The sequence below is a fragment of the Mesocricetus auratus genome, unplaced genomic scaffold (assembly GCF_017639785.1).
Source record: "Mesocricetus auratus isolate SY011 unplaced genomic scaffold, BCM_Maur_2.0 Super-Scaffold_4256, whole genome shotgun sequence".
NCBI classification, from domain to species: domain Eukaryota; kingdom Metazoa; phylum Chordata; class Mammalia; order Rodentia; family Cricetidae; genus Mesocricetus; species Mesocricetus auratus.
The window spans coordinates 26121925-26146043 of record NW_024429182.1 but is presented as its reverse complement, the minus strand read 5'-3'; the positions used below and the strand labels follow the sequence as shown (position 1 = coordinate 26146043).

Sequence of the window (24119 nt, the reverse complement as noted above, 5' to 3'; positions counted from 1 at the left end):
TTTCTATTGCAATTGATGAATCCTTGACAAGCAGCCTTCCAAGGTTGACTTAAAAGGGCTCTACATAAATGGTTACACCGTGTTGCTGGTAGATAGATACTTCGAGAAACTGCAGTAATTGAGTTCATTATGAGAGAAAGTGCTTGTGGGTTGGCTGAGGAAGAAAAGATCAACATATCACATATAAATTCACAAAGGGCTGTAGTTACACAGTGGAGACAACGAAGCGATCCCGATGGTAAAGTATCGACAGTGATGATTCAAGTGAACAATTAAGAAAAAAACTATCTCGTGAAATGATTAGTTTAAGAAAGGGAAGCAAGGTGAGTGTGTCATTCCCAAGAGCTGAGACCATGACTGAATCACACCTGCACACCAAGAACATCTGGCCAAGGAGGTCTTTCTCCTCGTCCATCATTTCACTTTCTCCCTTTCTTCAGAGCACTTATGCTCTGAACACTTCCTTTGTATTGGCTTACACACACAATACCTATCTCTCGCCCAGAATGAAAGCCCAAGAAAACTGCAATCTCCAGTCTCCTTCACAGCTCAGGGTTATCTTGCATGTTGCCCAGCGCCTCCTGTGTCATGAGTTTTCAGTAAAAATAAAAATGATGGAGAGTGAATGAATGTGCACCTAATAGGGCCAATAAACAAGCTACATTATACAAATCTTTCTCAGAAATTTAGAATCATCTTCTGATCACTGGGAGAAAATTTATTTCCATATAACAACTCTTCCAAGTGATAAGAGCTTAGCGTGGACCTTGATACTAGTACCTTCTTATTCACCAACTAGATTCATGGTAGAGCTGTGGCCCTTGGTAGCTACAGAGAAAGCATGGTTCACTGTGCAGGTATTGTTTGAGTCTCACACACTAGGATAATGGAATGGTCTTATGTATTTCTGTAGTAACTGGTTTATTGCTTTCCCTCAAGAGGACAATTTGTTCTGTTCCTTTGAAGCCAGGTTACTTCTAGCTTCACTTTATTTGAAATGCTTCATGGATCCACACTGATGACAGAGGAATTTAAAATCTTTAGCCTGGAATAAACGCCCCTCCGTACGTAGCTGACTGCCTCTCTCCAAGGAACCAGATTCTCATTTGTGAATCAGGCTCCAGCAAAGAGACTACGGAGAAGGCAAGCAGGCTGTTTCTTCCTGTATCACTTAGCTTCCTTCCTCTGTGGAGCCCTTCCCTCCTGATGCACACTTGGTTAAAATTCTACAAAGCCTTCCCAAGCAGAAACCTCCAGCTCCATGGCCCCTTCCGGTGTAGCCCCCTTCCGGTGTAACCCCCTTCCGGTGTAACCCCCTTCCGGTGTAACCCCCTTCCGGTGTAACCCTCTGCTTTCTCACAAGTCCTGCTCCCAGTAGAGCTCCTTCTAGTGCTGCCCCAAAACTACGTTTCCCACCCCTGTTGGCATGTTTTACCCCTTATGATAAAGCCTCTTGCAGAGTCCCTAAACTCCCACTCCCATTTACCTTGAGTGGAAAAAATATCCACCCCCCCAGCTATTTGGTAGGCTTTCAGTTTCACTCACGTCTCTGCCCAGAGTCATCTCCAATGAGAGATCATTTCTGGTCACCCTGATCGAAGAGACTCCTCCTCTTCTCATTTTTCTAAAAAGAACTATTCTTCTCATTAGAAGGAATATATAAGCCTTAGCCTACTTTTTCTTTGCAGTAGTGAAGTAATATGGTGTTATATACTTATTGTGCATTATATAATGCATCTATTCTTTTTCCTTCTAGAATGTAAAGTTTGTGAGCATGGGACTTCATTTTGTTTATTGCTGCATTTGTGAATAATGATGAATGAATGTCTTTGTGTCTCGTTACACACTTTGCCTTGTGATTTTGCTGTTTTCTCGGCTGGACAGCAGGAATGTATACTGTTCATCTTAGTTTCCACCTCCTTTCTAGATTTTTTTTTTTTTTTTTTTTTTGGTTTTTACGAGACAGGGTTTCTCTGTATTGTTTTGGAGGCTATTGGTCCAGCCCAGCCTCGAACTCCGCCTGCCTCTGCCTCCCGAGTGCTGGGATTAAAGGCATGCGCCACCACCGCCCGGCTCCTTTCTAGATCTTTAAAGTAACCTGGAGTAACTCTGTGATACTCCTCACACAACTGAGTGGCATCAATTGTAATTCCCCACTAACAGATCTCCAAAAGGGATTCTGAATCCCTGTATTGTAAAAGCCAAAGAATACAACTATGTTTCCACTGATACTTAAGACTATATATACTTTAAAATTCAGAGTCATTCTCACTGAACCACCCTTAAGAAGTGCCCTGAAATCATACACACTAACAGTTATGCTACAGAGTATCTGAGAAGTCCCATTATCCTGATAAACAATGCCTGAGGCAGCTCAGGCTGCCAAGTGAAGGCAAACTTGAAGAGCATGGGGTTTTGGAATCATGGCCATGTTCTGTAATGGAATTCTGTGAAGTGTCTCCATGCTAGGTGTCTCCATTCATCACAACTGAGAAAGTTGGGAATAACCTATTAATGCATTGATTTAGAACATCCTAAAGATGAATGACACATTTTAATGTGTACATTAAAATATGAATGTAAAGCTATTTGCTGTATTTTACAGATGAGCAAACTTGGGCTTAAAGAGGATTTTAGTCACTTGCTTTCACAGTTAGTAACTGGCTAAGCTGTATCCAAACCAAAGCTATCTCACTATACCAAACCACACTCTGGACCATCTCGCTAACCTCATGTCAGTTTTTTCTTTTTTTTCTTTTTTGATTCTCTCCAGGTTTCTTTGTGAAGGAGAATCTAAGGAGAGTTCTGTAATTCAAGGAAAATGTGAAAAATCCTCAAGACACAAGTCCTTCCTTGTAGAAACAGGCTAGCTCTATGTAAACAATACTTGGTTGATAATTTAATGGAAAATTTATTTATTCATCTATACCAATGGTGGTGGTGAGGCTATGCAGACCATCCTGGAATTCTAGGTAGCTCAGGCTGACACTAATCCTCTTGCCTTAGCCTCCTGTGTGCTGGAATTACAAATGTGCACCACTACACCCAGCTCCAATGTTTTGGATGTTTGGAATGAGACATCAAGTGATTTCAGATAATTAATAAAATATATAGGCACAGTTACTTGCCCTGGTTTTCTTTGCAGAACTATGACCTTCAGGTCTGAGGTCTGCTGTCCCCTGAATGACTAAAGAAGGGAGGAGAGACTGTCAAAAGGCACTAGGATAGATAATACCGAAATAATGTCTCTTTCGAGACCATTATAGTTGACTGAATGTTTTAAAGCTAAGCAGAAGTTGACAAAATGCACATGTGATGAGAAAAATTTGAAACTGGTTGAGAATCACCAAATCTCACAGTGGTACTTTGGCATTAAGTAGTCAAAAATATAAGAGCAATAAAGCTAAAATTTAAAATATCCCTACACGAGCTTACAGCTATAGCTCAAGACACAGTCTGGACCTTCCCACATTTGTGGGAAAGCCCCACATGATGAGCTATGCAGCAGAAAGAAAACAGCAGCAGCAGCAAAAACAACACACAGTTACTTTACACATAAAGTATAAAGACGGGGTATGAGAAATGAAAATAACATATACACTAAAAACATCCCAACAGAAACGGGCTTTATTTAAACCAGACAAGTGAATTCTTCCATTAGCATCAACTTCTTCAAGACTCAAGGATACGGAAATGAAAGGTGGTGCTCCACAAGGTAGAGAGGTGAAGACTGACCAAGGAGTTACTGTATTGCCTTTCCAAAGCCCTTGCAGGGATACCCTTCATCCAAAAGATTGTTAGATCTTGTGTTAGAGTGTGCGTACAGCATCCTCTTTTGAAAGTGACCCATCTATCTTTTCTCTCTCTCTCTCTACACATATATATATGTATCATAAATTATATTTCAGTTTTAGAAATGAAATAAAGTACAAATCTCAGTTTAAATACTAAAACAGGAATTAAAAAAACTTTAACATTATTACTCATGTCTTGTTACATGGTTCCTAGGTACGAACATGTACAAAACAATCATTATTTCTAACTGACACCTCAACTCATGACTTCCCCTTAATCCAGTGTGACCAGATTAGCTAAGAGAGCCCCTCCAAACTTTACACAGGGATTTGATGCCATTCGTACGGCATACACGAATGGGACATTTTATGACAGACTATCTTAACTTAGTGTAAATAAATCCAATGAAACATTATAGCTATGAGGGGTCTGAAGACAAAGATAAAATTGCATATAACGTTCAATGTGTGCCGCTTTCATTAACCCTTTCCTTTGAAGTTTTTCGCTGCAGTCACATTTGTAGAACTCTAGATTATGTGTTTAACTTTGTGTTGAGTTGGTCAGCACCTTGATTGACATGAGCAATTACAACAAGTGTATAGATAGATCAGGGGGAGATCACAGGGGACAAAAACAGGAGAAGGACTTTTTCTTTGTCCTAAGACATTGAAACAGAAAGGATTAAAACAAGAGAAAGTAAACAAATAAACAAACAAAGTGTTCACAGTGCAACATGCCAGATTCGTAGTTTCATTTGAAACCAAGAGCAAATCATGAAACGTCATGAAAAAATATAAGTAAAGGTAAAATCTCCTAGAGTAATTACTAAATGAAGTTAAAATTACCACACTGATCAGTAAACCCCAGAAGAAAAATGAACAGCGCTTTCATTTCAGGCCCCTCTTAAACATCACACAACTTTTCAAAGTTAATGCATGAAATTGGTAGGTTTGGCCACGCTGCACAATTTCTTTTTTTAAAAAATACAGTATACAGAAAAAAATTATTATATTCCCCATTTTGTATCATAAGCTTGAAACCTAAGAGCAAAAGGTCTAGGATTTTGAGTTATTTACAAATACAGCAGGTTCATCCACCACAGTGGCTTGGCTTCTGTCCCAAGGAGATGTCACCTTCTCTGGCAGTGTCTGTCAGTTCTCTGTTCTCACGGGAGGGTGTTTCATCTATTGCGCATCGGTCATTTTGAACAGTTCCAACAGGGCCCCAACAGCTCCAAAATAACCCTATAAAACAATGGAGAACTTCTGTAGGATTGTTTCTGAGCCTTGGCCAAAGAACTGTTACTGTCACTAGTTCTAGGAACACTGCCCTTAACTTTACAGATATATACTACTAAAAACAGAATTCATGGCTGGGGATACAGGTTAGAGGCAGGACCTGTGTTTAGCATAATAGAGGCTATGAAGTAGACCTCCTACAACACAAAACAAACAAACACTGATCTCTTTGCAAAAAAGATTGAGTGATCAAATAACTGTAATGTATCTGAGTGCATATTAACACAGGAAAATGCTCAGGATCTGGCATATGGTTTCACTGCCTCCTTGTAAAATGGAAGCTCATATTTCTAAGAAAATACAGGGTTCTAAAAATCAACTGTTTTAAGAAATAGTGTCTTAGTCACTGGATTAGGAAATGCAACAAAATACTGAAGACTGGGTGGCTTATAGAGACTAACTCCAAATCCTAGCCTTCTGGAGGTAGGGCAGTTCAAAATGAAGGTGTTTGTTTGTCAAAGCCAGGCTCCTTGCAGACTGCTGTGTCACTGGAAACTGGCATTTTGGGGTGTGTGTGTGTGTGTATGTATGTGTCTTTTTTTAATACATTTTTTATTTTTAAGAATTATTATTTATTTTGTGTATAAGAGTACATTATTTGCATGTATGACTATGACGGAAGAGGGCATCAGATCCTATTATAGATGGTTGTGAGCCACCATGTGGGTCCCGGGAATTGAACTCAGGACTTATGGAAGAGCAGTAGGTCCTCAACCGCTGAGCCATCTCTCCAGCCTGGGTGGGGGTGGCGTGGGGTGGGTGGATTGGGGCGGGTGCTCTTTTATAAAGATGCTAATTCCTTTCCAGAGAGTTCAGCTCTGGTGATCTAATCACCTCCCCAAGCCCTCAGTTTCTAATGCCAGCATTTTGGGGTTAGGACTTCAATGCAGGAAGGAGTCGGGAGAAAACTACAGCATACAAATACGGAGCCCACTAGCTACCTAGTCTCTAAAGGGCTAGAGACGCAGCTCCTTGTCTGCCTGGCTCAGCAGTTACTTCAGAAATGGCATGGATATGTTGGGACCTTTATGGCAGCTGCTGAGGCCTTACACATGCTAAAAATTATTCTGAGCGCTTTACACGTGTTAAGTCATTTCATCATGGGGATACCTCTTCAACATACTGACTTCGCATGTGTTGGATAACTACACGGAAGTGTGACTGCTGAATCATTAATTCTACCTTTAGTTCCCTAAAGAATTTTCTATACTGTTTCCCACAATAGTTAAAATAATAATTCACATTTCCAAATGACTTTTTGTTTTCATTTCAGTAACCATCTTCGAATCTCCACTGTTGGCTATGAAAGCTTCCATTGTACAAATGGCTTTTGGGGGGAGGGTAATAAGTACAAAGTTTAAAAGGCAATTTTCTACTTGATCAGTTTTGAAATACACAGACCTGACTCATATGGTAGACAACCTAAAATATACATAAGACAACTAAGTCTCAGTGACCCTGACCTACCTCATGTTCCAAAAATAGTGCTTTCAACTGTCCTTTAGACCAAAAGTCCATGGCATATGCTAGCAACTTCATCGAGACCATGTTGATTCTGAGAAAGTTCCCAACGAATACAACTCGGTCAATATTCTGAAAAAACAAACAAACAAAAAGGAAAACAATTAAACCATGGCTTAAAGCAGCATTTAGTAAAGACTCCATTCCATGTTCTGTGTGGTTATCTATGACCCCGCTCAAGTCAATGTTTGTAAATGGGACTATTTCAGCATATGCAAAACCAAAGTTAAACCACCAGAGCATTCCACACAATAGGGGGTCAGATTTTGGTTGGGCTATGCTGGCTGTTTTGTTAACCAGCCAACAAGAATCAGCTGGGAAGAGGAAACCCAACTGAGCTCTCTCCATCAGACTGGCCTACAGGCAAGTGTCTGGGGGTATTGTCCTGACTGATGTGGGAGAGCCCAGCTCCTCGTGGGTGGTGCCATGCATGCCTGGCATACAGCTGGGCATGTCAGTGTCAGGCAGTAGCTGTGGTCTCTGCTTCAGGCCCCACCTCCAGGGTCCTGTTCTGTTTGTGTTCCTGACGGGGCTTCCCTCAATGACGATGGGGCTTGATTAGGAAATGAAGGTCAAGTAAATCCTTCCTACTCCAAATTCCCACCTCATGATCTTTATCATAGCAACAGAGTGCAAACTAGGATGTGGGCAAAGCAGAAAAGCTAATGAACAGGTCATGATGTTATTGCTTACAGTTACTATGCTAGGTGGCATTAGGTCTGATATATCTTCAGTTTAATATATATAGAAAACATATATGATATGTATTATTGAAAATAGAGTTGAAGTTAGAGTTCAATTTGTTCCTCAGCTTCCACCCCCCACAACTCCAAGTATTAAAATACTACTACAACCAACTTAGAAATGAAATGAATGGCTGTGGTGTGGTTTGCTCATCTACTGAGTTTGGGATATAATAAACAATCTCCATCTCTGTCTTCAAGAGTAGAATATCTTATCTAAGCAACAGTGTGGATGTAGATTTTCATTACGAACCCACACTCAGGAACACTCCTCTCAGTCTGTTCATGCAAGCAGGTTTCAGATTTCCTCAAACTCCAGCTCCTGCACCACCACCCCCATCTTCCCTAAGGTATTTCTGAAGCTGAAGGTTGAGCTCAGCCAGCATGCTATGCAGATGCTGGACCATGGTCAGTTGCCATGGTCACTGAGATAAAAGGCAAGGGAGCCTTGGACAGTTATTTTCTGCTCTGTCTACCAAGAGTGATCAAGGTCTAGGAACATCATCTTTGAAATGTCTCAAGTTTTAACAATGTGTGTTCATGAAGACATTAGTCACTGAAAAATATTCTGTGGGTGAAGGACTCAGAGGTTCTTTCAGTAAATTTCCACTAGAAATAAAGTCTGGAGTCACAAACTGACCAGACTACAGAATGCACAAGGTGAGGAAAGAGCATATCCAAGAGGAATTTAACTAAACTTAGGGAGCAAAGTAGAATTCTTGTATTGCCCAACTAGAAAGACAGATGGAGTAGAGTCAGCATTAAATTCTGACAAGCATTTCATATTTCAAGTAATGGCCAGGTGGGTCAAAATTACAAATGTTTAACAAAGATGGAAAATGAGAGGCGACTAAGGAAAATATTAGTGAACTCTTCTTAAGAGCAACATAAAAGGCTGGAGAGATGGCTCAGCAGCTAAGGGCGTATGTCGCTCTTGCAAAGGACCAGAGTTTGGTTCCCAGCCCACACACGGGGCAGTTCCTAACTGCCTACAACTCCAGCTTCAGAGCATCCAATGCTTCTATCTCTGCAACCACCTGCACTCACATTCACATGCCTACACGGACAGATACAAACACACACATATGTGAACAACTCATGTTCACCATGTCTACACAGACACATACAAACACACACATAACTGAGAATAATAAAAACTAACATTGAAGTAGAAGAGGTATGATACTCAGAATCCAATGAAATTGATTTGCTTACTTGAAAAATTATCTTCAAGCCGGGTAGAGGTGGTGCGCACCTTTAATCCCAGCACTCAGGACGCAGAGGCAGGCAGATCTCTGTGAGTTCAAGGCCAGCCTGGTTTATAGATCGAGATCCAGGACAGCTAGGGCTGTTACACAGGGAAATCCTGTCTCGAAAAATTTAAAGAAAAGGCAAAAAAAGAAAGAAAAGAAGAGGAAAAATTATCTCGGCACATATCAAATAAAAGTATTAAGAAAGAGTTCCTGCAAACCAACAAGAAAGCAGGACCAACAATCCAATACACAATAGGTGAAAGCATATTAATAAACTGTTCACATGTGTACAAAAGGGGAATTACTGGGCCAGCAAGATGGCTCAGTGGGTAATGGTGCTTGCTGTTAAGCATGATGACCTGAGTTTAATGTCTGAAACCAGCATAGCACAAGGAAAAAACTGATTCCCACAAGCTGTCCTCTGACATGAACCATAGTATGTTTGCATCCCTACACACACACACACACACACACACACACACACAAATACATGTAGAAAATATATAACCATTTATATTAAGATACAATTTTTTCTATTAAATTAAAAACTATTTAAAAGGCTAGCTGTAGTGGCATCTTGCTTTGCCAGTGAATTTGTGGCGGTCACATATGGGCATGGCTTCAGGTTCAGACATGACTCCTTCCTTATAAGGTAGAGGAGGGCTGACTCGAGCTCTCTTGGGTTGCAGTGAGAGCATCAGAAGGACAGAGACTGCATCTCCCACCACTTGGGAGGTAGAGGTAGACAGATCTCTGTAAGTTCAAGGCCACACTGGGCTACAAAAAACTGATCCAGTCCTAAAGAGAACCAGCTCACACAAAGATGATCTCAGCACTTGGAATCCCACGCCTTTAATCCCAGCGCTAAGGAGTCATAAAAAGTAAAGGGTCTCATGTGGAGATGGATTCTCTAGTTACACTGAGGAGAGGTTACAGTCTGAGGCTTGGTGAGAGCTCGTGGAGACAGATCAGCCCTTTCAGCCTGAGGTAGAGGTAAAAGCTAGTGGCTGGCTGCTTTGTTTCTCTGATCTTCGTCTTGAGACTTGAACCCCAGTAATCTGCCTCTGGGTCATTTATTTATCGTGCAACAGTGACCTACTGCTTTCAGAGTGGAACTGAGTGCACATTGCACAGGAGGAAATTCACATCTGGTACTATACACCTGGTCAAAACCTGTGCCTGGGGAGGTCGGTAGGTTCCTCCTACTGGGAAGCTATTGTTTTTGCTAAAAGGACATGATGTGCCTATCAAATTACCTTCTAAAGAGCTGTTTGTGCCCACGGATTAGTGCTGATGTCAGCTGTACTCAGAGGAGCTTCCTTGTGCATCCAAACCAAAATCGGTCAGTGCTGAGAACAAATGACTGCTCACTGTCGGCCATGAGTGAGGCTGCTGTAGCTCTCCCTCTAAGGCTCGAGCAACAGAGTGGGAGAAGGACTAGAAAGACTGTAAGGGCCAAGGAAGGGGGAATGTGCGGCACTGCTGACTTCCAGGCATGGCGAGGCTTTGGTATTCTTTCATTCACAGAAGCTGTGATTATCAGCACAGACTGGGCCTGTCATCCTGTCCTAGGGGTGGGAAGGGTTCATAGGTCCCATCCCTCCCTGAGGATTTATACAGTCCATGGCTGATGGATCAATATTGTCTTTATTGTAAATAAACCTTTACCAATGCGCCGCTTTAAAAAAAAAAAAACCCTAATGAAAATCACTGGTGGTGGTGGGAAGTAAAAAGGGAGGCTAGGGCCTTTGGAAAGGGAAGGGGAATCAGTGCCAGCGGGAGAGAGTACTACAAAGAGTAAGGGAGGCAAACATGATCAAAACATACTGTGTACATGTATGACAATGCCACAATAAAACACACTATGAACTGATACAGGCTAACAAAAAGATAAATGAAGCTTAGAGTTGGTAGAAAGGCTGGAGTGATGGCTCAGTGGTTGAGAGTAAGTAAGTGATGCACTTCCAGAAGACCAGAGTTTGATTCCCAGCACCCACATCAGATAGCTCACAACCACTTATAACTCCAGCCCCGGGGGGGGGGGGTCCACTTTCTCTAGACTCTGGGGGCATCTGACGCACATGTATACCACTGATGTGCACACATATACATAATTTAAAATAATACAATCAATTTTAAAAAAGAGGAGAGCATGTCATTATCACAACAGGAAATGTGGCGCCCCATTATAGGAAATGTCTAAAATCGAAGATTCTCAAATCAGCAACCGCTGAGAACAATGCAAGGGCTGCTGACCTTGGCTTTTGCTCTCCCCTGGGAAATCCGATACTGCCAATCCCCGAGCTGTCCAGAGAGCCTACATTAACTCAGCAGCCTCTGAAGGAGCCTTGATCCCATGCAGTCAGTGAGTCAGTCCTTCATTTATCGACTGCACAGGAAACATCCAAGCCAGCAAATAATGCGTACATTTGGCCTCTCCCAAAGGGATTATGATATCTGGGAAAAGACCTGGCTCGCTCCAGCAGAAGGTAACTCAGGAAAGCAGGGAAAAGGACACAGTTGCTCTGTGGGGCAAAGGGTGTGTCACTATGCAGCTGACCTTTGAGAGCCATGAACACAGCCAGTCTACCCACATATTAGTCCTACAGCTTGTTTGGCTACTTGGAAAAACACCCTGTAAAGGTTAAAGCCCAAAAAATAAACCCTTGTTTCCAATGACTCTCTTGACTAAAGTGGACTTTGAGAAGGCATGTTTCTGGAACCTGATCACCAGCTTCCCATTAAAATCCATGTGGACTAGGGACTTCCAGTAATTGCTGACTGCTCTACTGAGTGATGTGAATGGAGGGGTCTCTTTTTGAAACCACAAAGCTCAAAGCCAGGATCAGCATTAAAACAGACAAACAAATGTGCCTTGTAACATAGCTTGGCAGGGACTCTACAGACCCCCTGGAGCTGCAGTTAAGGGCAGTGGTGACCACCAGGCTTGGGTGCTGGAAGCTGAACTCAAGTCCTCTGCAATAGCAGCATGTGCTCTTAAGCACTGAGCCAACGCTAGCCCTTCAAAAAGGCTTGAAGTGTCTGTAAGTTTCATTTATTGATCTAGGGTGTGTGTGTGTATGTGTGCTTGCTGTGGTTCTTATATTGCTCTTATTATCTGTTCCATGCCCCAACTTTTTCTTGTCTTCCTAATACTCCACAAAGAGAGGGTTGTTCTACTCCTCAAATCTTGTTTCTTAGAAAGGGGTTCCACTTTTTTTTTCCTCAGAAGAATTTACTCTCTCAAAACTTGTTAATAAAGCTCTGTTTGATCCCAGCTCTACCCACGTCTTGTCCCTGGGGCTCTGGCTCGCCTGGGTTGTAGCAAGCTCTCTGTGCTTTGATAGCCCTGTACAATGCTGCTTGAACTCCATGCCACAAGGCAACACTGTAAAGAAGCTGAAAGCAGAGAGAATATCGAGCCCTGCAGGTGGGGGCATTTTATGTATAATTATCTACACACACACACACACACACACACACACACATACGCGCACACACACACACACACACACACACACACACGCACGCACGCACGCACATGAGCCCAGGGTTTTCCTCACATTTCAGTGGCTCATGGCAAAAATAATGGTTAGAAAGAATGGAATGTGGACTGGAATTCTTTTAAATATCCACAGGGTATCTATATAAAAAGAAATCTCTTCTCCCCCACTCACTGTACCCTTGTCCTGTTCTCTAAGGTGTAACCACAAATAAAGGGTAAGCTGCCTAAGAATGACAACAATTATTACACTGCCAAAGATGATGCATGGGGATGGCCCCTGGCTTTCTCAGGGTTAAAGCCTTACCTCATTCAGTGCACACATCCGAGCAATGGAGCCAATGTTGTTGGTGATGGTGACCAATGTGGCTCGGGCGAGGTCTTCCTTGCTGATGGACTCTCTCTTTTCTTTACTCATCATGTTGCCAAAGCTATGTTGGAAATATCAGTGAGAGTATTCAAAGTCATCCCCAGGCAGGACCCAAGCTTCCACCAAGGTACTCTGGGAAGCACTATGAATAATCCTGTTCAAACTCAAATGCCCTGACTTTGCTATCATAGTTTATAAGCAGATTGTATTACACTATGAATGGCTGGCTGTCTCCTTCTTAAAAAGGGACGAAATAGTAGGACTATTAATGGGGAAGAAACTTGTAATGCTTCTAGACATCTGGACAAGAATGGAACAGGGGAAACTGGCCAGAACCTTCTTTCAAAGTTTCCTTATTTTAAGCACAGGTATCAAGGGTATCAAGTACTAAGCATCTCAGTGCTTTGTTAAGGACAGGAGATCAAGTCTGAGGTCTGACATGACAAGATATTTGCACCAGGCTGGCATTTACTTTTAAACAGAAAACTAGATGAATGGCCAGGGTGGAGAGCCTGCCTTGCGTGGATTCTCTACAGCTCCTAGCCACTTAGTCTCTACCTTGATGCTACAGCAGATCCTTGAAGGCCAAATCGTTCATAGTCTCCTCCGTAAATGTCCTTCACCAGCTTATCAACATTGGTGCTGTCGCCTTTAGCTGCCATCTCCAGAGCTTCTTCAAAGGTCTCACAACCAGTCAGCAAGCAACACAGGCCTAGGAATGTCCCGCCTCCAAGACTGAAGGACAATAAGGTTGTTTTTTTTAAATTTCTGCTTCGAGATATGCCCATCCAAGTCCCCAGCTACATCAAGACTATTCATATGGGTTCAGAAAGATGCAGAAAAGCGGAGCACTTTGTTGAAGAGCAGAGGGGCATCTGAGTGGAAGTGCTAGACTTAGAACAGAATTTGAGGGAAGACTAGATAAGAAAAGTGGGCAGTGGCTAAGACCAAACATCAAGGGAAGGGTGCCCCTAAATTTGAGAATAAAATTGAAAAAAACTCTCACTGATTTCTGTTGTGAGACCTTCAGCTTGCTACTAGCCTAAGTGCTTCATTAGTCTGCTTGCCTATGAAAGGGGCCAAATCATGGCTCCTTCTGTTTGAGTAGTCTAAAAGCAGCATGCGACCAGAGAAATGGCTGATGTCAGAACACCATATGCAACTAAACGCAAATACACAGGGAAAGAAATGGTGTGTTCACAGTTCACAACTATAGAGTCAATCTCCAGGATGACAAACCTGACTCATGACTGTCTCAGAAGCCAGCCCCGAAGGCTGCCTTAGCTGACGCTACTTCTCTAAAGTAATCATCCTTTCCTACCTCGGAGATTTTGAGAGTAAAACTGTTACCTATCTAATAAAAGAATGTTTTCTACTACTCTTTGGAAAAGGGTATTGCTTCATTTTAACTACCACCTACTAGTAGGAGTGAAAAGGGTCACAGAATGGTCCCAATGCTTGAAATGTGTTTTAAAAGCTTTGCATTGTTTTGGAGGAAATGGATCCAAAACAGACCTTGTTGCCAAACTTAGAAACTAATTAAAGTGGCTGAGAATAAAATTAATTATACATCAATATCAAAGCTACCTGGTGTCATGAAAACCCAATTCAGGGAAATAACTGCCATTAGGAAAGTGATGGCAAGAAAGGGAACTTTAGTTCCCAGGCGCTGGCAAAGGCTACTCTCTGATTTACCGGGTATGATGAACAGAGAAGAGCTGGCTGTTCACATCAGTCAGTTCTGCAGCTTCAAAGAGCCACTGATTCTGGGAAAACAATTTGCACTGGATCACCAGCTTCTAATTTTAAGGGGGGGGGAGGGTTAAGTTGAGATGTATGATAAATTATACTGATTATCAATAGCTGTTACCAGAAGATACCAGGCACATAGACAGACACACAGTTTTTAGTGTTGCCTTTATAATAAAATTGTGTCATAGTCTCAGACTGTGATTCTAAAAAAAAGGAAAAAAAGAAAAGAAAAGAAAAAAAACTTCAACTCAAGAATTCCTTTCCAAGGACCATTTAGGTCTCCACGTGTGCCACTGGCAAAGTTACCCAAGTCGTGGGCGTGGCATCACAAGGAAACAAATAGGCACACACACAAAAAGAAAGTCTACCTTCATCTGCACCAAACCCCACATGAACGTGTTTAATAAGAACACTCGCTGGGTTGTGCACTGCCTACATTTTCGTGTTTGCTAATATTTCCAGCTGTGGCAGTTTATGTCCCTGACAATCTTTTGAACATTAGGCATTCACCTTGTTCCATCAAGAAATTCAACCACCAACTCCAAATGCAGGCAACTGGAGAAACTGGCTGACTCCGAAAGAGGGTTAACTCACCCGCTGTTGTGCCCGCACAACTGGGAATGGGGGACAGCTAGGAAACGGTGAGTGATTCCATGTAAAAAGCTGGATGGGAAAGCAGGCATGACCCCCATAGCTAGCACGCTGCTGACAGGAGAGAAGAATGCAAGGCCACAAGAGCCAAGAGTCTCTAGCACTTTTCATTCCCTCAACCTGGTTTTGATAAACATGCAGAAAAATCCTTCGTATATCAGAGACAAAAATACATAGATTGGAAGGGGCACTGGGTATTATTATTCATCAGAGTGAGAAGAAATCTTCAGTAATTGAATTGGCAGTGCCTGTGGAGCAATGGCCATTGATGGGCATGTGTGTAGATTCCTTCGGCTTTAGTTCTAGAGTTATTTTCTTCTAATAGGCTACATGCTGTAACACTACCTGTAAAGTATCAATTTTCATACTGAGAACTGGACTTGTGTCACTAGGGGGGAAATTATTGTGGCCAATCTAGAAAGCAGTGAACGTATACAAAACCAACCATGTAAATCATAGCGAAGAAAATGAATATCACGAAATGACATGGCTTCTTACAAACATTGGTGGAGCTGGGAGGGGGGTGGCTCCCCCAGTCTGGGATGTGAGTTATGGAGAGTGGATCTAAGAGAATCCCAATGCTCACTGGCCAGCACATCTGGTCTACTAGAATTGGTGAGGTTCCAGGTTCATTGAGACACCTTGTCTTGTATTTGTACCTCTACACACATGTGTACACACACACACACACACACACACACACACACACACACACACACACACAGGCATTTCCGCCTGTGATCCCAGTACTTGGAAGGCTTGGTTGGTGTGCTTTGGGGAAAATCTGAGGCCAGTTTTGGCTGCATAGTGAGACACTGCCTCAAAAGACAAAATCAAAATGAAATCCACCAAAGCAAGGACAAAGTGTTTACAGGGAACACCATATGTACCAGAGAGAAAACAAAAACACCCCCCCCCCAAAAAAAACAAAAACCTGGAGTTACAACTCTCAGTTTATAAGAGAAGCAACAAAATTTAAAGTTTACACCATTGGCTTACATCTACCACTGAAGTAGCTCAGTGGTAAAGAACTTGCTTATTATCAATGGTCCCCAAAGTGTGTCCCACATACTAATTCTCACCACTGATCCTAAGTGTTTACATCTGATGTTTTCTAACATAAAACAAGAGAGACTTCTGAGCTGGCAGGGGTGGCTCACACTTGCAATGTTAGCACTTGGGAGACTGAGGCAGGAAGATCATAAAGGGCATTCCTCTACCCCTAGGATTTGTAGGCATTGCTCCCCATGTGAAGAAACCACACACACAATTATCTTCTTCACAGCTTCTCAGGATGATCCAGATCCTGGAGTCCTCACATCTGAGGATGCAGCTGTGGTCATTCATTAGCTATTGTGTATGCATCAACAAAGGTGTAAAGCTTTCTAACTGTGGAGAATGTGTAGCTCCTCATTACCTTGAGAGCAGCTTTACCAATTCAATTACTCCTGGGAGCAGTCTGGAGTTGTAAAGCTTACACCTACACCAGGAAAGCACTCTCTAAGGGAAGACCTGCTTAGCTGAGCATTTGTAGCTTGATATTCCCATTGGTCCTAAGGAGACCATGGGAATCAGTGTTCATTACTGGCCAAGCAAGTAAGCCTACTGTATTCTCAGTGAAAATGAGGTGGTAAGCAGTGTCAGGAATTCCCGTGCACATCTTTAATCCCAGCACTCAGGAGGAAGAGACAGGTGAGTTTGAGGTCACCCTGGTTTATACAATGAATTCCAGGCCAGCCAGAACTACATAACGATAATGAATAATAATAAATAAAACAAAAATTAAAAAACAGAAAAGGTGTGTGCCTGCTAGCAGTTTACAAACACAATAGATACTACATTCTGAACCTGTGTCAACTTCCATCAGTGTGTATATGCATTAGGGTTTTTCAACTGTAGCATTATTTGATATTTGGGACTCCATATTTTTTTGCTGTTGGAGAAGCTGCCCTATGCATTACAGAATTGTATCAGTATCCCTGACTTCAACCTACTATATACTTGTAGTGTCCCACCTCCAACTGCAAAAACTAGGAATCTCTTTAGATATCGGGTAACAACACCTTCTCCCAGGAACACTTATTCATACAGCTCCACCACAATCCATGAAAACACACTGAAAAGGCAGACCCTTCCTCCCATGGTGAAGAGTGCTGCAGAGAGTTCAGAGCTGAAAATCACACACACACACACACACACACACACACACACACACACACACACACACACACACACAAAGCAGTAACACCCTTCATGGCAGAAATGAGGACCCTGAGGCCCAGACAAGTAACATGCCATGTTCATGTGCCATAAGCAATGGTTTCAACACTATATCCTAAGCACACTCTATGTGGCACTAGTCCTTTTTAGTTTCTCTAAAAAAAAAAAATGGGTTTTGTGATCTGGCAAGTTGGAGGAATGCTTCATTCCAAATCAGCTGAATTTTGCTCATAGTAGGCTTTCTTGCTTTCTTAATGATGCTTGACAACAGAACCTTTCGCCATGTTGAGTTTCCCCATTAACTGGAAGCTGCGCTGGTTTGCCTGTAGTGAGCCTTAGAGTGTATGTATGGGGGGAATATTCCTCAAAGTATTCTGACCACCTGGGGTTACAGGGCTGTGTTCTTGTGCCGTGCATTCCAAAATTCCTGCATGCTGAGCCAACTACCCCTGGCTTACAAGAAAAGAGGAAAAGGCATTTCTGTGTGTCTCCTTACTGGTTGGGATGATATACTATTTCAAGTCACTTTTCCTGTCTTGACACCAAGAAGATCTCCAGAGGAAGTTTCTCTGAAGCATCTCTGATTATCCTAGTTACCACCCCTGTCCCATCCTGCCTTCTAATGGGCATGGAGTCCTGGTGATCCTATTGGCACTCAGTATACCTACCTGCTGGCAAACTAATGCAGGCCATTCTCCTCCCCCAGCTCGAGCAGGGCTTCCCCGTAGACAAAGACCTCATGTTATTAACCTTTACATGCATCATCTTTTACTCTAATGCATCATCCAACAAACTGGTCATGGTGCTCATGCCTAAAGTCCCAGTACTCAAGAGACAGAGGCAGGATCTCCAGTCTGAGGCTAGCCTGGGCATAATACACTAAGCTTCAGGATAGCCTTAACTACAAGTGAAGATCCTGTGTTCAAAAAACAAAATAAAACAAATACCCAATAAAGCCCTTTTTTGTTAGTCCAGGAGCCCAAGACTAACATATTTCTTTTAAAAACATACTCAATGTAAATAATCCTTACTATATACTGCTCATCAAGAAATAGGCATAGTTTAAGCATAAAGAGGCTCTCCTAGTCGAGAGCATGTTTTACCTGGTCCCAGTAACTCTTTTGTAGTTGTCCTTGGAGTACACTGCTAGAATGCTGACACCTGAGCCCATGTTAACCAGCAACATAGGGTATGGGTTATCAAGGCAGTATGGCTTCTTTTGACACAACTCAGGATTTGTGGGGTTTTCAAAATAGTAACATTCTGGCTTGCCGTTGAAGCCAACCGAGTCAACATAAAGTAGGCCCTGTATCAAACAGTCCAGTTCATCCAGTTTATGCAGCTGCAGGTCTGCTATCTGCAAGAGAACAGAACCCTGTTAGATGCCATACACCATGTTAGGAGGAGTCTAGGAGGGGTGTGCTATCTGTAAGATTTGTCTTCAAAGCAAAGAATACTCTCAGACTCTTACGCTGTGAAACTGTGCTGACCAACAGTCAGTCACTGCCAGAAGGACAGCTGTGCTACAAGGACAAGAGCTTGCCTGGTTCTCAGGAATGCACCCATTAGCATGGGTGATTGGTGGTCTGAATACAGACACTTCTTGTCCTAACTCCCAGAATCTGTGAGCTCGGTCTTATTTCAAAAACAGATCTTTGCAGATGTGAAACTGGAAGAAGTCATTGTAGGTCATCTGGATAGATCCTAAGTCCAGTGACAGGAGACACATACAGGAAAGATGTGAAAATCCCAGAGAATTAAGTCTTTTGAAGAAGAAGCTACAGAACTGAGTGCTGTACCATGGTCTATGGAATACCAGCAGCAAGCAGGCATCAGGAATGGCAAGCAGTGTCATCTCTACAGAACTGTGTTGTTGCCAACACTTTGTTTGAGCGCCACTGGCCTCAAGAACATGCATGGAAGAAATGTCTGTCATTGTAAACCACCAAATTCAGGGTAAATTGTTACAATAGTCAAAAGTGACTAGTGAATTAGAATATTGAGAAGTTATCAAGAATCCTACATATGCTTGACAGAACATGGGGTCCAAAAGGCTTGGGTATAGGTGGAGCAGAATGACCTGGAGCCCACAAAGCCTCTTTTTACACTTGACTCTGGAGCAGATGGGCCTGGCTTTGAACTCTAGGTCTAAAACCTACTTTACTGAGATGATATGGGGTGAGTTACTTAGCTTCTCAGTGTTGCTGTGAAGATTTCATGATAGTCACATACTATCAGCACAGCACTCCCCACGCACAAAGGGCTTACTAGCTGGGGGGTGACCCGGGAGTGTCTTTGCAGCATTCTATGAAGTAAAACCTCCCCTTGTTGGGGATAAAAGGAGGTGATGAAGTATATGTCATATAGAAGCAGAAAGGAAGAGTATTTTGGAGAGGAAGCAGGTCAGTCAGAGGCAAGCAGGGATGAGACACCATGGGGAGGAAGGTGAGTATGAACAGACAAACCCTCTCCACCTCTTTGAGGTACAGGGGAAAGGGGGAATAGAGCTGGCTGTAGGTGGCCTGAGTAGCTAGTGGTCACTCTATATCCTCAAAATATCATTATCCTACCTAATTTCATTTCTCAGGTCCAAGTTGGCATAAGTTTCCTGGGCACATAGACACAGAAACAAACAAGCAAAACCCCCACGAAGGACTAGGGATGTAGCTCAGCAGTAGAGTGCTTGTATAGTGTTCATGAAGCCCTGGTTCAACCCCCAGTACTGCAAAACAAACAAACAAACAAACACCCCAAACTTAACAATCACCAGTATGAAACTCAACCAATGAAGGAAGATACCATTTAATTTACACACACACACACACACAGAGAGAGAGAGAGAGAGAGGGAGAGAGAGAGAGGAAGAGAAAGAGAGAGAGAGAGAGAGAGAGAGAGAGAGAGAGAGAGAGAGAGAGAGAGAGGGAAGGAGGGAGGGAGGGGGGAGGGAGGGAGGGAGAGGGAGAGAGAGAGGGAGAGAGAAACAAACATACTAACACACCAAAAAAACCAAAGCCATGTGAGGCTAGATTTATGACACATGCCTGCAGTCCCAACACTGTTGATGTTGACATAGGAATATATTTAGTTCAAGACTGGCCACTGCTATTTTGCTGCTTCTACAAAAACAAAACAAAACAAAACAAAACAAAAAAAACCAACCAACCAAACCATAAAACCACCATCACCACCAAAAATATACAGGTAGCCTTACTCAGTAGCTAAAACAAGAAGTTAGGTAAACTTCCACAAGTGACACACTGGCAACTAACAAACGTCTCACGTCCCCGGGACTCTCCTTTCATCTTATTTGCCATTACTATTTTATGGGGCCTGGAAAAACATCTACACATGTGCTAGATAGACCTTGATAGTCTACTAAAGGTAATAAAACGCTAGATCTAGGGAGATGGTTCAGGCAGTATAAACTGGAGTCTCCCCAGCACTGATGTTAAAGATGTAGGCATTACGGATTCAAACCCATAATCCTAGCTCTCAGGAGGTAGAGACAGGAGGATCCATGGAGCTTGCCGGCTGGATAACCTTGTTAAGTCTGTAGGCTCCAGGTTCAGCAAGAGACCTGGCCCCAGAATATAAGGTGAATAGCAATAGTGTGTGCAATATGTGCACATGCTTCGGGCTCACCCACCCACACATCTCACATAGACAAGAACATGCATACATACACATAAGGTAACAGCTACAAGAAAACTTGACTGTGTCACTCAGTCTGAATTTTCTATTTAACACTGACAGAATCTATGCCTGTACTGCAGAATTAGACTAGGTCACCAGCATGGTGACAGTATTCTTGATACATGAGAATAAGCATCCTAAGTGACCCAAAACAAATGCATCCCATGAAGGTTTCCAAAAACACTACTTTTATCAAGTGAAACTTTTAAATGAGATACACACAATGTACATTTTAAGAGGGCAATGTCATGGGTATAGAACTGTTCTGAGGCCTGAAAAACTATAGTGAAACACAGTGGGGTCCATATTATGTCCTCCATCTTCTGTGGTTCCATAGACTGAAACCGGCAGTTCTGGTCACAGTCTGTCTTGTTTTACCTCAGATGTGTCTTGGTACCATGCTAAAGGCTGCCCTCAGTCACTCACTGCTTAATAAACAGTAAGTGAACAGGGAAAGCTGTCACCCCATGGGTCACTCCAGGCTGAACAGTGGCAATGTCATCAGCTAGTCTTGAAAACATAGGTTAATCTGCTTAAATATTAATCATAGGTTCATCAACAATATTGACAGCCTCCCCCAGAGCCAACATCATAAATATGGACATAGGCAATCAGTCCATTTGAATGCCCTGAAACTATCCCCTTGGGGGGTGGGTGGGAGGAGAAAAACCTGTCAAGATAAGTGAATTAAACACATACAACTTTGATCTGAAACACTGTTGTGACACCTTCCCCTTCAGAACGATTTTCCCAAACGCAGTATGAGTAGGACGTACACATCTCTCCTATAGACTTTTTCAGAAGGATAGATATTTTTGGAGCTAAGGCTATTAAAACCCCAAATAAAGGGAAACAAAAGGGCCACTTTTGTAGAGACCTTAGGAAGGAGACCCTAAGGAGGAGAGGTTCCCAGGGGCAAATGGGTCAAACTAACACGGAGATTGCCAAACAGGAAATCTGAGACACACCAAGCTTCACGGTTTGTCTGTACAACTGAATTTACTTTGAGAAAAGCTTAAAACCCATGCTTTCCATTCTGGCAGAGAATAAACGCTTCCCATGGGCTGGAGTTTCCTTCCACAAGTGGTCAGGACAAAGATGCGCCAGGGGAGGGTAAGAAAATAAGGTAACAGAATGTGAGGGCTGTGTCAACAAGATGCCGGCTCACAGTTCACCTTCAGTCTGCTGCTGTCGTGTGGCAGCCGGGCTCCAGACTTTCAGTTTGCACATCCGCAGCTAACTTGCTGAGCTACTTTGTATTTTGCACATTGCAAGCCAAGAAAACACACCTGTATTTTATCCTTTATTAGCAAGTTTACATATAGCTGCTATGGTTTAGATACTGGTTTTGTTTGTGGGTTTTTTTTTTGTTGTTGTTGTTTGTTTTCAACAAATTTGGAGCATGGATCCCAGAGTGGTGAGGAGTTGATGGAACTTTCCCCAAGTGACCCTCAATGGCATATCCCGCCCTAAAAAGAGTATATGTCTTCCCTGGAAGCTGGAAGTTGACTGAGTTTTCTTGGTCTCTCTTGCTGGGAGAGTCCACTCCACCACTCCACTCCCAAGTCATCACACTGTTGGACTTTTAAAGTCTGGTGTGGTGGCCTTGGGAAGGCTGAGACAGGAGACCAGCCTAAACTGCAAGAACAGATCCTATCTATAAAAAAATAAAAAGGGTTAAGGTTCAAAACTAATAAACCATTTTTTCTTTCATTAAGAGAGCCTAGACAGGTGCACACCTAAAAATCCCAGCACTCAGGAGGCAGAGGCACGCAGATTTCTGAGTTAGAGGCTAGCCTGGTCTACATAGTGAGTTCTAGTGTGAGAGCCAGGGCCACACAGAGAAACCATGTCTCGAAACACAAAGATGGAGAAAGAGTGAGTCTAGACTAGATGACCTTGAATTTCTGAACTTCTTGTCTCACTTCAGAAGTGCTGGGCTTAAAGGCATGAACCATTATGCCCAACTACACCTTTCTCCATAAAGTTAGATAACTTGAGGCATTTTATTACTGTAACCAAAGTTGGCTAATAAAACAGTCATGTATAGCTTAATTATAAGGATACATTCTGAGAAATGTGTTGTTAGGCAATTTCATCACTGTGCAAATAGCACAGACTATACTTACACAAACTAAGACAGTACAACATTCCTAGACAATACCATCTTTGGGACCTCTGCCATGTATGCTATTGAACAAACACTGGTATGCAGCACATGGCTGTATATGTTCTAAGCCTGATCTTAAATGGGCCTTGAAGTTTAGAGCCAGCAAGCATGTTATGAAGCTTCCACTAGTTTGAAGACAGCACAGCTAGCAAGGTGTACTGCAAAAGCCAATTGCAAACTCCCAACCTAACCTTACTAAATGCAGACAGAGGAAGAGATGTATGTATCTAGGAGCCTTTTAAAGCCAGTAAAAGTGGGCTCCAGTTCCTCACTACTTACAACTCTCAGCACTTAGGTCTGAGTGATTCTGCAAATTCCCAACTCACAGTGGAGGGAGCACCAGTCTTTCGATGCTTATACACTGGTGGCTAACCAGCTATTTTTTATTTTGTAATTGTAAGTCAGGTGTTTACACCTGTGTTTTATCCTTGACTAGCAAGTTTACATATAGCTGTTAAAGTTTAGATAGTTCTTTTTCCCTCAAAAATCAATATATTTGGTACACAGACATAAATACAGACAAAATATCCACACATATAAACAAACAAATAAATATTTTCTTGAGAAAGAAGGAATCATAAGTGGAAAGGTTTAAGAGAATGATGAGCTCATTACCATACTCCAGCACAGGTATTTGATAAACTGCACACTATACCACCTTACCTAACTGAAAGGGCTGTTTTCAAGAGTCACCTGAGATGACTACACAAAAAATGCCTTAAAATTTACTCATGACTAGTAAAATAACTCCTGTCTTGACTGGGGACAGAGTTCAGTGGTAGAACATCTGCTTAGCATAGGTGATCCCTGGCTTCAATCTCTAGCACCAATTAAAAAGCAAAGACACAACTCAAATCTAGTCTCAAGTTAAAATACTTTTGGAAATATCATTTTCATCTGATGACTAACTTTTAGAGGTCAAAGGTCTGATAGGTGCTAATATTGTACGATAAATACAAGCAGGCTCTCTTTTTTTTGTTTGTTTGTTTGTTTGTTTGTTTTTGTTTTTCGAGGCAGGGTTTCTCTGTATTGTTTTGGAGGCTTTCCTGGAACTCGCTTTGTAGACCAGGATGGCCTCGAACTCACAGAGATCCGCCTGCCTCTGCCTCCCGAGTGCTGGGATTAAAGGGGTGCGCCACCAACGCCCGGCT

The 24119-nt window shown here is 42.5% G+C and overlaps 1 protein-coding gene across 3 annotated transcripts in view; it reads right to left on the bottom strand.

Moving 5' to 3' along the window:
- Window positions 1-3609: 3609 nt before the first annotated feature.
- Window positions 3610-24119, bottom strand: part of Pank1 (pantothenate kinase 1) — a 61548-nt gene continuing 41038 nt past the window's right edge. For 2 of the 3 annotated variants that reach the window (XM_040745219.1, XM_040745228.1), the window contains exons 3-7: window positions 18209-18462; window positions 13041-13217; window positions 12420-12543; window positions 6561-6686; window positions 3610-5039 (exon numbers count right to left, since the gene is read on the bottom strand). In XM_040745219.1, coding sequence (XP_040601153.1) covers window positions 4980-5039; window positions 6561-6686; window positions 12420-12543; window positions 13041-13217; window positions 18209-18462 — 741 coding nt within the window. In that variant the 3' untranslated portion in view covers window positions 3610-4979. The remainder of the gene's footprint in view (window positions 5040-6560; window positions 6687-12419; window positions 12544-13040; window positions 13218-18208; window positions 18463-24119) is intronic. The other variant, XM_040745222.1, reaches the window with a different exon arrangement.